At 40.1% G+C, this 10,413-nt stretch overlaps 4 protein-coding genes across 4 annotated transcripts; 2 read left to right on the plus strand and 2 right to left on the minus strand.

The window, feature by feature from the left end:
* Positions 1 to 2,168: 2,168 nt before the first annotated feature.
* Positions 2,169 to 4,084, plus strand: Jhbp4 (Juvenile hormone binding protein 4). The gene is made up of 3 exons (XM_064698602.1): positions 2,169 to 2,420; positions 3,211 to 3,451; positions 3,517 to 4,084. The coding sequence occupies exons 1-3, from the start codon at positions 2,306 to 2,308 to the stop codon at positions 3,953 to 3,955; spliced, it is 795 nt and encodes a 264-aa protein (XP_064554672.1). The 5' UTR covers positions 2,169 to 2,305; the 3' UTR covers positions 3,956 to 4,084.
* On the minus strand, positions 3,985 to 5,059 carry Jhbp5 (Juvenile hormone binding protein 5). The gene is made up of 3 exons (XM_064698601.1): positions 4,898 to 5,059; positions 4,470 to 4,844; positions 3,985 to 4,410 (listed from the first exon to the last, which is right to left on the minus strand). The coding sequence occupies exons 1-3, from the start codon at positions 4,992 to 4,994 to the stop codon at positions 4,100 to 4,102; spliced, it is 783 nt and encodes a 260-aa protein (XP_064554671.1). The 5' UTR covers positions 4,995 to 5,059; the 3' UTR covers positions 3,985 to 4,099.
* Positions 5,060 to 5,638: 579 nt separating this feature from the next.
* On the minus strand, positions 5,639 to 8,912 carry IKKbeta (I-kappaB kinase beta). Its single transcript, XM_064698661.1, has 6 exons — positions 8,718 to 8,912; positions 8,073 to 8,339; positions 6,768 to 7,972; positions 6,524 to 6,702; positions 6,053 to 6,466; positions 5,639 to 5,983 (listed from the first exon to the last, which is right to left on the minus strand). Exons 1-6 carry the CDS (start codon positions 8,827 to 8,829, stop codon positions 5,950 to 5,952), a joined length of 2,211 nt encoding a protein of 736 aa, XP_064554731.1. The 5' UTR covers positions 8,830 to 8,912; the 3' UTR covers positions 5,639 to 5,949.
* A 261-nt stretch (positions 8,913 to 9,173) lies between these two features.
* Positions 9,174 to 10,279, plus strand: LOC135439775 (histone-arginine methyltransferase METTL23). The gene is made up of 2 exons (XM_064698567.1): positions 9,174 to 9,576; positions 9,635 to 10,279. The coding sequence occupies exons 1-2, from the start codon at positions 9,427 to 9,429 to the stop codon at positions 10,250 to 10,252; spliced, it is 768 nt and encodes a 255-aa protein (XP_064554637.1). The 5' UTR covers positions 9,174 to 9,426; the 3' UTR covers positions 10,253 to 10,279.
* The last annotated feature ends 134 nt before the right edge of the window (positions 10,280 to 10,413 follow it).

The raw sequence follows: 10,413 nt of genomic DNA on the forward strand, positions 1-10,413 counted from the left end.
GATAGGTAGGAGGAATTTAAATTGCATTCAATCATTTTAATATAACTACTTGAAATTCTCACAAATTGTAGTTAAATTATTTAATGGACCTTTCACAATATATGTGCTGGCACTTTAATCGGTCAATGTCGCATTTTGGCACCCACGATAAGGCGTTCGGTATTATAACGTCCATTCATGTCACCTTCACTGCATATAAATATCTAATTAAATTGGGCCCAACCGAAGCTATTGAACCCAAGACGCAATACGAGGCAAGCATGTGTTTTCGCTATTTACATATATACAGCAGTCTGCTTGGGCTTTCTTAAATGTTTGTTATTTTGTTTGTAGATATATAAAAACGTAAGTAACACATTGCAAAGAAAAATGGTAAATCGAACAATTACTTCACTTGAAAGCAAAATAAATTGGACATAAAAACAATATCTATGCAGCTGCGAAATGCATTACAATAAAAATATTCGACAAGACACAATTGGAACGTAATAAAAATGAATAAAAATAAACAACGGACGGACTTGTAAATATATTAAAATAAATGTTACGCAATAAACGGGAAACCCTTTTTTGTTTTATATAAATGCCCGCCCACGTGCCTGTAATGACACTTTGGATGATGGTGAGGAAGCGACCATAATCTTCAGCGATAACGCAACGGAGGCTGGACACAAAACTTAAAAAAATATACTACAAAAATTGTTACAACAGTCGGCTAATTTGGTAATTTCCGCACGCGATGGAGCATTTAGAGAGCAAAGAAGAGATGTTGACATAATGGTGAATGTTTGGGAAAGAAAAAGCTACTTGTCTATTGTCGCAATCGCAACCTTGCCAAGGGGTCTGGCTCTGAACATGCAACAATGAAATGAGTGGAAATGACGCACACACAATCACACGCCTGAGCCGTGCATATTAATGTTTTTTTAAACGCCAACATTTTATCTTAAGCATCGGCAAAGATAAAGCAAAATAATCGGGCACAATGTTAATTTAAGTGACTGCATAACAAAAGACTTGCAACCGGCCGCGGAGGCCGCCGTAGAGCCAATGAAGCACGAAACAAACCAAGCCAAAGCCAAATCACAACCGAGCCCAAGCCAAACCAAAGCATCACCCATGACAGTGAAGCGGCAAGCACAGTGTGTGACGTCGAATGAGTCCCCCCTTACTGTGGCGCTGTCTGCGTAATACCAGAAGTAGTCAGTAGCAGGTGAACAACTTCAGTGGAGCTGGCGCGGGGGCAGTAGCGGGGCACGGCCACAGCAGCGGGCGGGCGGGAGGTCTCGTGTGGCGCAATGAAGACAGAAAAAAACAAGTTGGTGGCGTATACGCAATGAACGAAAGTACAATTCAAAACAAAATAAAAATCCAAATATTAAAACAACAATTGGTTGATTAAAAGCGAATATGATGGTGGCTTAAGTTGAGTGCGCTACATTTAAATTAAAATACTAACATTAAATCTAAAAGGGAGTAATTAAACTAAATCTGATATTTTACGCTTATGCAGAGGTATAGATCTTTAACAAAATGTGAGATCTTCTAAGAAACTTTAAATCACTTTGAAAATAAACTAATAATCAAGACGGCAAAAGGATTTTCATTTATTATAATTATTATTGTTATATTTAATTATTATTATTATTATTTTATTGTTATTATTATTATTATCTCTAAGACAAATCATCTAAAGAGATCAAATAATTTAAAAATATGCTATGCACACTTGCATATTCATATTGTAATATAAAACTTCTCTTCTAGCATAACATAAACAATTCCTCGCTATAAATATATCAAATACTAAATAATAAACAAATAAACGAGTATATATAATTTTTATGTTGGCTACTTTGAATCAATAGCAGTAGCTTTATATGGCTATCAGGCTACCCAAACAACTGTAGGGTATCACAGCAATTTAGCGACATTTCTCCCAACCGTCCACGATTCCAGCGGTCAGTTGGGAGCGGGTGTAAACGGGTGTATGAACATACAGTTCGAGTTTGGATTCCGTTTTGGGCTGCTGCAGCCGCGGGTTGCGGAATCTCTAGTACAAGTGCAAATGTAAACAAAAAGTGTACAAAAAGTGGTCGCTGCTGGCCACACAACAGCCACACACTACACACAAAACTAATGTTATGGTTTCGTACAACATTTCACATGGCAGCCGCAGCAATTCGGTTTGAAACGTTGCCGACAACGGACGCTGACAACGGACAAGTTTTCAAAAATAGATTTTGAAACGCTGATTTAAGAAATAAAGCAAGCTATTTCAGCCAGGATAATTTTGTGGTTAAGCATGTTTCGTACAGAAAACTGGAACTTATGTGTTATCGGTATCATTTATCTAATAGCAAGTGCAACTGCCTATACCCGGGAAATTGTAAACGATAAGCCCCCACTGCAGGAGAGACGTGAGTATTGGAAAATAGAAAATAAATAAATAAATATAGGGAATTAAATCGATACCAGACTAAACTTAAACATAACAAAGTTTAAATTGAGTTGAAAAAAAAGTGTTAAATTGGCGGAAGTTACCGTCCCTCTGATATTTTGTGGTCTCTGAACCAACTTATAAAAAGACTTGTTGAGTGCGAGGCCGGAAGTGCGAATGACCAAAATACTTTTAAGTGCAACTGTAAGTGGTGTGGAGCTTGAAGAAGGTGAACAAACTGATAACTGGATCTAATGCGAGTACCTACAAAAATCTATACAAAATATCGAAATATACAAAAACTTACATACCAAAATTAAACAAACCGTTTACGTTTTTCTATATAGTTTTATAATCTGTGTTTATAGATAAAGTGATTATGTTTTTGTTATTATATTGATTATTTTATTACATGTATTAATTCAACATATTTGTAATTTTGTAGAGTAAGCATAACCATTAATGCATTAATAAGAAGGTTTCGCTTTTAATTTGCAAACTTTGCTAACTTTTTAGACGTTTTCGCTAAATGAGTGAACTGCCTGAACTCTTTTTTTCAAAAATCTGGCAGCGCGAAAGTTAGCAAATTTAGCATAAATTTGAATGTATGGGTCGAGGCTGATTCGTGTGTAAAGAAAATTGTCAATGAATTTTTTTGTTACTTTATATATCTAGAAAAGCACACATCGTGAATGCCCTTTAAATTGAATATTTTAATTTTATATTAACATTATTAAAATGTTAAAATATTTTCGAATTCTTTTGCGTAGCACCGTGGTTACAAACCTGCAAGCGTGCCAATCCCAATGAGAACAAATGCTTCCGCCAATTGTTTGAGGGCTGCTTTCCTGCACTGGCCGCTGGCATACCAGAGATTGGTGTGAAGAGCTTCGAACCGCTGAACATTGATCAGGTGTCCGTTTCGAAGGGCAGCGGAAATTTGGTTCTCTCCGGCGGCTTTCAAAATCTTGTCATACGTGGACCCTCAAATGCGACAGTCCGGCGTGCAAGGTGAGTAGATGCAAGGTCGTATCCAGTTGGCAATGATTTGATGCCAATAATTATATTTTTGTTAGTTTGGACCTGGCGCGACGACAGCTGAATTTTGAGCTGGAGCTGCCTCGCCTGCGCATAATAGCCAAATACAATCTAAAGGGTAACATACTGCTGTTGCCTCTGGTTGGCAGCGGAGATGTAGCCATGGCACTGAAGAATGTCCATACAGCCGTCTATACAAAGATCTCGCTCCACAATGAGACAGTAACTGGGGATGAGATAATACATATCGATGAGATGAAAGTGAACTTTCAGGTGGGCGCCATGCGCATTCATTTAAAGAATCTGTTCAACGGCAACGAGATTTTGGCCGCGTCCATCAATGCGTTCCTCAATCAGAACGGTAACGAGGTCATAGCAGAGCTGCGACCTGATTTAGAGCTGGGGCTAGCCGATATTTTTCATGGCCTTTGGAACAATGTGTTCTCCAAGATGCCCACCAAGCTGTGGCTGCTCTGAGAGCAGGAGCCACAAGTGAGTTTAGGGGATTTTGTTATAAATATAATTTATTTTTCATTCATGTTTGTTGCTACTTGTAGTTTAGTGTTTTTACTACCTACCTATGATTAAATCTATAGTTTATTTAAACTTTGAGTTTACTGCTCACTGTTTCATTGTGGGCAACAGTTCGTCGTAGCTGAACGCTTCGAACAATTTGTCGATGGAGGCGCGCAGGATATCCACCAGGGCCTTGATCATCAACGGACGCACCTCATCGGAGAGTGATTTCCAGTTCTCATTGAGGAAATCATTCATGCGCTGGCCCAGCGCCTTGTCGCCATTGAAGAGATTATCCAGCTGCATGTGCACATTCTCCAGGTCATACTTGACCTTTATGTCTTTGATCCTCAAATAGCTGGCACCATTTTTCATATACTCCTCGCCAAACAGCTCCGTTGCCATTGTAATATTCGCTGGTGGAAGACATCGGTATTAAAAGCAACTCAAATAACAATTGTTCTCTCCAACTTACTCAGTTCGACTTGACAGTTTCCATCGCCGAGCATTGGCATCATCATGATCTTGCCCTTTATGCTGTATTCCGACTCCAATTTTAGCTTGGGAAAGGTCAACGACAGCGTAAACTTCAATTGGCTTGGATCGATGGACAAATTATTTAACGTATGCTTCGATATGCCCGATATCTTTACATTCTTGTACATCGAATGCAGATAAATGGCGCCGGAGTCCTGGTCCATTTTGATTTCGGGCACACGCAGCGGCTCCATGGGCGGTATGTAAAGTTCCGGTATGCCGTCCATGAGGCGCGGCTCCAGCGATTCAAAGGATTCACGAGCACACACATTTAAATCCGGAGAGTCACGATGACAAACCTTGAGAAAAGCAGCTGCAAATGGCTAGAACCAATGCAAAAACACCACACAAATCGCTGATACTTACGCAATTTGCTCGACTTTCCTTTGGGCTTGGCCAATGCTTCGCTTGCCTGAAGCGTAAGCCCCACCAGCATGAGGGTAATTAATAGGGTTTTCTCCATTTGTTGACTGCCTTGGTTGTGGATCAATTTTGTTTTACTTCTCACTAGAATCGAGTGTATACTGTTTATTGCAACGGCTGTTCCATTGCTTTTATAGCTCAGCGAAGCCAACGGCTGGCCAGAAGCTGACGCATTGATTTCTGCCAGACTTGCAATTTTCCGTGACATTGCAATCCTCAGCAAATTTGCAAAGCCGCGCCAACACAGATGTTTTCCAACCGAGTTGCTCTTCACTATTCACATTTATTTATATACATCTGAATAACGCTTAGCTATGTATTATTTCTCAACAACTCCATAGATATGCACACATATTAGAGAATATGTGTATATGGTCAATCCGACTCGAAAAGATTATAAATCAAGTAGAGGATAAACAATGTTTAAAATTTGAATAAAAATAAAAAACTTGTTTACCAACTTCTCGTCCTAGTATATTAATATAACGACTTATTTAATAAGCCGCCGCAAACTTACAACTAGCTCAATTCTGGGAAACTTCTGATATATACAAATCAAAACAGACTTACTGTTTACCACTTAATAGAAATTTTTGTTTGCCAAGTGAATAAATATAATTAGTTCGAGAATATCATGTTTCACAGCCAACCGGATATTATAAAAAGTAAAACCAAAACATTAAATGATGTGGAAGAATATATATTTTATAATAATATTGAAGTCAAATGTTATAATGAAACAAATCGCACACATACATGTATGCATATACATAATAAACAAACTTAAAACGTATAGCATGCGTAATACAATTAAAAAAATAAAGCTTGTTCAACAAGAGCCAGACTCAAATTATAACGAGTTAAAGCTCTAAATCAACTGTCAATTACAGTTATAAAATGTAACAAATTAAAGCATTGTAGCTAGATATATAAAATAATGCTGACTTTAGCTAATATCAAACAGTAATCTTGAAGGCATTTTATGCTTAAGGAAGCTAATCCCGATCGATGTCCATCTCACTCTCCAACCTGAAATAATATGTTGTGTATCTTATTAATTGGAAATTGTAATCACTACACCAAGATCAGTTTACATACAGTTGGGTGATGCTCAACGCCTTGGCAATCACATTCTCGGCGGACAGACTATCGAAAGCATCCAAACTAGCTGCCGGTTCGTGGATGCCGTTTCCGACATCAAAGCTCAGCCGGCTCATCGCGTTATTCAGCTGATACATGGGCTGCTCGTGCTTTCGGTTGGCACTTGGCAGCATTTCCAATTGGTGTGCCAGTAGCTGCCGTTGAACCGCCATGAGATTCTCATGGGCATTTTTTAGAGTATCTTTTAATTTCGCGTAGCGCAGATGCGTCTGGTTTGTGCCATCGCGAAAATGTTTTATTTTTATATCTTCGATAAAAGCGTGACGTGCTTGGGCAAATTTAAGGGAAATATTAGCCAACTCTTCGCACGTTACGTCAACACGGTTGAGATAATTCCTCTGAAAATCTTTGCTGCAATAAAAGCTGGATTGTTAAATTGGGGAATTTGAATAATAACTATTTACGGACATTTTATATATATCACTACCAAGTATAGTGTCATTAATCTCTTGGCTCTCCTTTATGGAGACGCTGCGAACTCCGCGCAACGTAGATTCATAATGATTTATGACTTTTTCAACGAAAGTAATGACTTCTTTATATTTGCTTACTTTCATCAAATTGGATTGCCACTCTCCACTGTCGGGCTAAGAAAGAATAGAGTTGATATTTATTAATTATTATAAAATTGAAGTTATAGTTAATTGTTTACCAAATAGAGTTTTTGCTGTTCCTGTGCATCTGTCAGCAGTAGCTGGAACTGCTGTATGGCACCGCAGCACATGTCCTTTTTTAGTTCTACAGCTTTAGCGAATGGCTGAAGTTCGAGTATTTCGTCCTCCAGAGTCAATGCGTACTCCTTAAATCCACATAGCAGCATTTTTACAAGTTCATGTTCCGTGTTGAGCAAATGATGCATTTCCGAGATAAGGTGGTCCTTTAACCACTTTTCTAATTTCATATAATTTGAATGAGTTATGAAATGCCGAATGACATTCGGCATTTTTGGTTGCTGTGCCCTATATGTGCACTTATCCGTGATGTTAAAAATGTAGACCATGACTGGTGGGTTCCGCGACTCTTCGCTGTTATCGCACCATTTTTCCACATAAAGATCCATGGGTGTGGTACTCTTGGTCAAGCGCTTGTGTGGGTGACCCGTGGGTAGCACATAGTAATTCGTCTGCCATATATATCCGGTTTCTCTTTCGATAAAACTGTTCAATTGCTTCATTGTCGTGCTAGGCGTTACTTCGTACTCTAAGCGTTTGTAGCTGCACGCTGAGAAAAGCGTCAGCACTTTTATCTTTAGCATACGATCGATCTCTGTGAATATGGCGGGTCCTGGTAATCCATTTTGTACTTCATCAGTTGCCGCTAAAGCGCCACGTTGTGAATATTCGTAGTCGAGGGCCAGGGGAAGCCACTTTGTAAATCGTGCCAACCAAGGCAGGCTTAGGTGATGACCCACGGGTATCTCGGTATGAAAGTGAAAGCTGTTCGGTTCCAGATAATTCTCTGTTATTGCAATACAATCCCGATTTTTCTTCTGAAGATTAACATGGATATTGAACGCTTTTTGGTGGGGTATAAATGGCAACACTCCAGTCGCCACCTCGTAGGCAATGATCCCCATCGACCAGTAATCGGCCGTGTTCTTATACTTGCCGGTGTCCACCACTTCGGGTGCATAGTAATGTCTTGTGCCCACCACACTTTGCTGAATGGTATTCTCCGGCGAAGCACGCGCTAAACCAAAATCTGTCAGCTTGTACAGACTACGGCCATTGGGCAGTCGATGTATCACAATGTTGTCCGGCTTCAGATCGCGATGACAGACTCTACAGGTCGTGTGCAAGAAATCAACAGCTTGTCGCAGGGAACCCAAAATCTCGCGAACTTCAAACTCCAGCAGACCTGTAAAATATCAAACGTAAGTAATATTCAGTCGTCTTAACAGCCATGGATAATATTCGCTTCTCTAGGCAAAGGAGCAGTTTCCTATGGTGGGACTCACCGTTGACATTTTGGGGTCTCTGCAGAAGGCTGCGTACATCGCCTCCATTGCAATACTCAAGAATAATAACCGGCAGGTCCCAAATGTGATGACTTTTCAAATACTTGACAAACTCCCCCGCATTGTCGTCCAAGCTAATGCCGGCCACAATGAAGGGCATCTGAAACTGGAGTGTCCATTTAAGCTCCTGCTGCCATCGGGTTATGAGCGTACGCTGCTGATCAGCGCTTGTTTGATTCTTTATTGTCCCCTTGATGTGCTTGGTGGCTGTTAAGATAAACAAACTATTAAATATCGCCAAGAATATCCGCCGCTTCTTAAAGTAAAACGTAGTTTCGAAGCTGACTCAGCGCATCGGCAGCAACTTAAGTTTCATAAGGTCTGGTCTCCCGGTTTCCTTCACTGACTTATCAGCTCAAGCACTAACATTTAAAAAGAGAAGACAGAGGGAGAGAGAGAGAGACACAAGCACAGCAACAAATAAACAAACTAATTTTTGAATCAGCGAATTCTAGGAATCGGCTTGCACTTCATGTGTGTATTAGTATTGGGCGCGTGTATTCATTGATGTATGTTTGTGCATATATATATATATACAAAGGTATATAATTTTTGTACGAAATCACGTACACATATTCCTCTTACCTATTTCCTGGTTTGTTGTGCGATTTATCCAATGCCTAACTTCACCAAAGCCACCTTGTCCCAGAATGCCCTTCAGCTCCCAGTTACCCACGCGCAATGGGTTTTGAGGCATGCCGATATTATTTTAATATACAATTTTCCGGCAGCTTATTAATAGCGACAGCCCATTTGCAACAGGTTTAATACGGTGTTGAATTGAACTAGAATTATCAAGAGATCATTTATCGGTCATCGATTGTATCTAGAGAAGGGCGATGTTGCGAATAGAAGTGTGACACGCGGTCACTGGAACACTTTAACGCTATAACACCCACGACTCGAAATTTCAAATCGTACCATATATACATAAAATTTAAAGTTATTTTTAGAAACAAAACATATAAAAATTTTATTTAATGACTTACATATATTGTATGGTTCTAAGACCCTTTACTCCTCTCTATCATATTCAGAATATAGTGTGTAGGTATAACTTTATATGAGTTAACGGTCTCGCATCTTTGACTAATGCGAGTTTGGTTTAATGTGACTGCAGCTGTGTAAGCGTTATTTGGGAATAGCGGTCGACATGGGACGCAAATGTTGCTCACGCGAATTGTGCTCATCTCTAAAATGCTGGCAAACTGGTTGTAAACAAATAGTGTTGATTGTTGTTAAGGCCTTATTTGTAAATAAAAAGCAATTTTTTTAAACGTCCGCTTGTGTAAAAATGCGTTTTCACATGAACGGCAGCAGCGACGACAGTGATATTGTGGCTGCCACAGCTACCGCCGAGCACATTCGCAAATTTGTATTCAGCTGCAACGTTGGAGGCGGCGGTGATACAACCCTAGATCGTTTAGAAATTAGAATACCAGAGGTACATAAAAAAGATTTGCATTGCAAAATAATGTTTTTTAATTACTGTATAAATATAGATTCTGCAGGGAGCCTACTCATTCTATACCTGGCCCAGCGCTCCAGTTCTCGCCTACTTCCTGTGGGAGCGTCGGCAAACACTTGCGTGCAAGCGCATATTAGAACTAGGTGCTGGAACTGCACTGCCCGGCATACTGGCCGCCAAGTGCGGTGCTCAGGTTGTGCTCAGCGACAATTGTATTCTCCCCAAATCCTTAGCACACATACGCAAATCCTGCCTAGCCAATCAACTGCAACCGGGCGTTGACATCGACGTCGTTGGTCTAAGCTGGGGCCTGTTGCTGAACAGCGTTTTTCGGCTGCCCGCATTGGACATTATAATAGCGGCAGATTGCTTCTACGATCCCAGCGTATTTGAGGATATCATTGTGACGGTGGCGTTCCTGTTGGAGCGCAATCGTGGGGCCAAATTTATATTCACATATCAGGAGCGCAGCGCGGATTGGTCAATAGAAGCGTTACTTAAGAAATGGAAACTACATGCATCGAGCATAAATATGGATGATATTGGCAAGCAGTCCGGCGTGGATTTGCTTGAATACATGGGTGGGCATACGATACACCTGCTAGAGATAACGCTCATCGAGCCACAACACGTGGGGGACTTGGTGGAGTAAAAAATAAACAGAAAATTAACTATAAAATAGACCAGTTTTTTAATGCGCGGGCTGTTATCCACTGTTACTCATTGCATCGATTTAACATAGCTGCTCCTCGATTAGCAGAGCGTTGTTTATGGAAATGCTGCATTGACATTCACACGTAAGCGTCGACAAGT

Source organism: Drosophila montana, unplaced genomic scaffold, assembly GCF_035044405.1.
Source record: "Drosophila montana isolate Dmon_TW-CO22-7 unplaced genomic scaffold, ASM3504440v1 contig_779_1, whole genome shotgun sequence".
In the NCBI taxonomy this organism is placed as follows: Eukaryota; Metazoa; Arthropoda; class Insecta; order Diptera; family Drosophilidae; genus Drosophila; species Drosophila montana.

Coding starts and splice junctions, on each gene's coding strand:
- IKKbeta (XM_064698661.1), bottom strand. CDS start 8,829: ATGCCTCAAAACCCATTGCGCGTGGGTAACTGGGAGCTGAAGGGCATT. Junction 7,973..8,072: donor GAGACCCCAAAATGTCAACG/GTGAGTCCCACC, acceptor GATATTTTACAG/GTCTGCTGGAGTTTGAAGTT. Junction 5,984..6,052: donor GCGTTGAGCATCACCCAACT/GTATGTAAACTG, acceptor ATATTATTTCAG/GTTGGAGAGTGAGATGGACA.
- Jhbp5 (XM_064698601.1), bottom strand. CDS start 4,994: ATGGAGAAAACCCTATTAATTACCCTCATGCTGGTGGGGCTTACGCTT. Junction 4,845..4,897: donor AGGAAAGTCGAGCAAATTGC/GTAAGTATCAGC, acceptor AGCCATTTGCAG/CTGCTTTTCTCAAGGTTTGT. Junction 4,411..4,469: donor AAACTGTCAAGTCGAACTGA/GTAAGTTGGAGA, acceptor GTCTTCCACCAG/CGAATATTACAATGGCAACG.
- LOC135439775 (XM_064698567.1), top strand. CDS start 9,427: ATGCGTTTTCACATGAACGGCAGCAGCGACGACAGTGATATTGTGGCT. Junction 9,577..9,634: donor TAGAAATTAGAATACCAGAG/GTACATAAAAAA, acceptor GTATAAATATAG/ATTCTGCAGGGAGCCTACTC.
- Jhbp4 (XM_064698602.1), top strand. CDS start 2,306: ATGTTTCGTACAGAAAACTGGAACTTATGTGTTATCGGTATCATTTAT. Junction 2,421..3,210: donor GCCCCCACTGCAGGAGAGAC/GTGAGTATTGGA, acceptor TCTTTTGCGTAG/CACCGTGGTTACAAACCTGC. Junction 3,452..3,516: donor GCGACAGTCCGGCGTGCAAG/GTGAGTAGATGC, acceptor TATTTTTGTTAG/TTTGGACCTGGCGCGACGAC.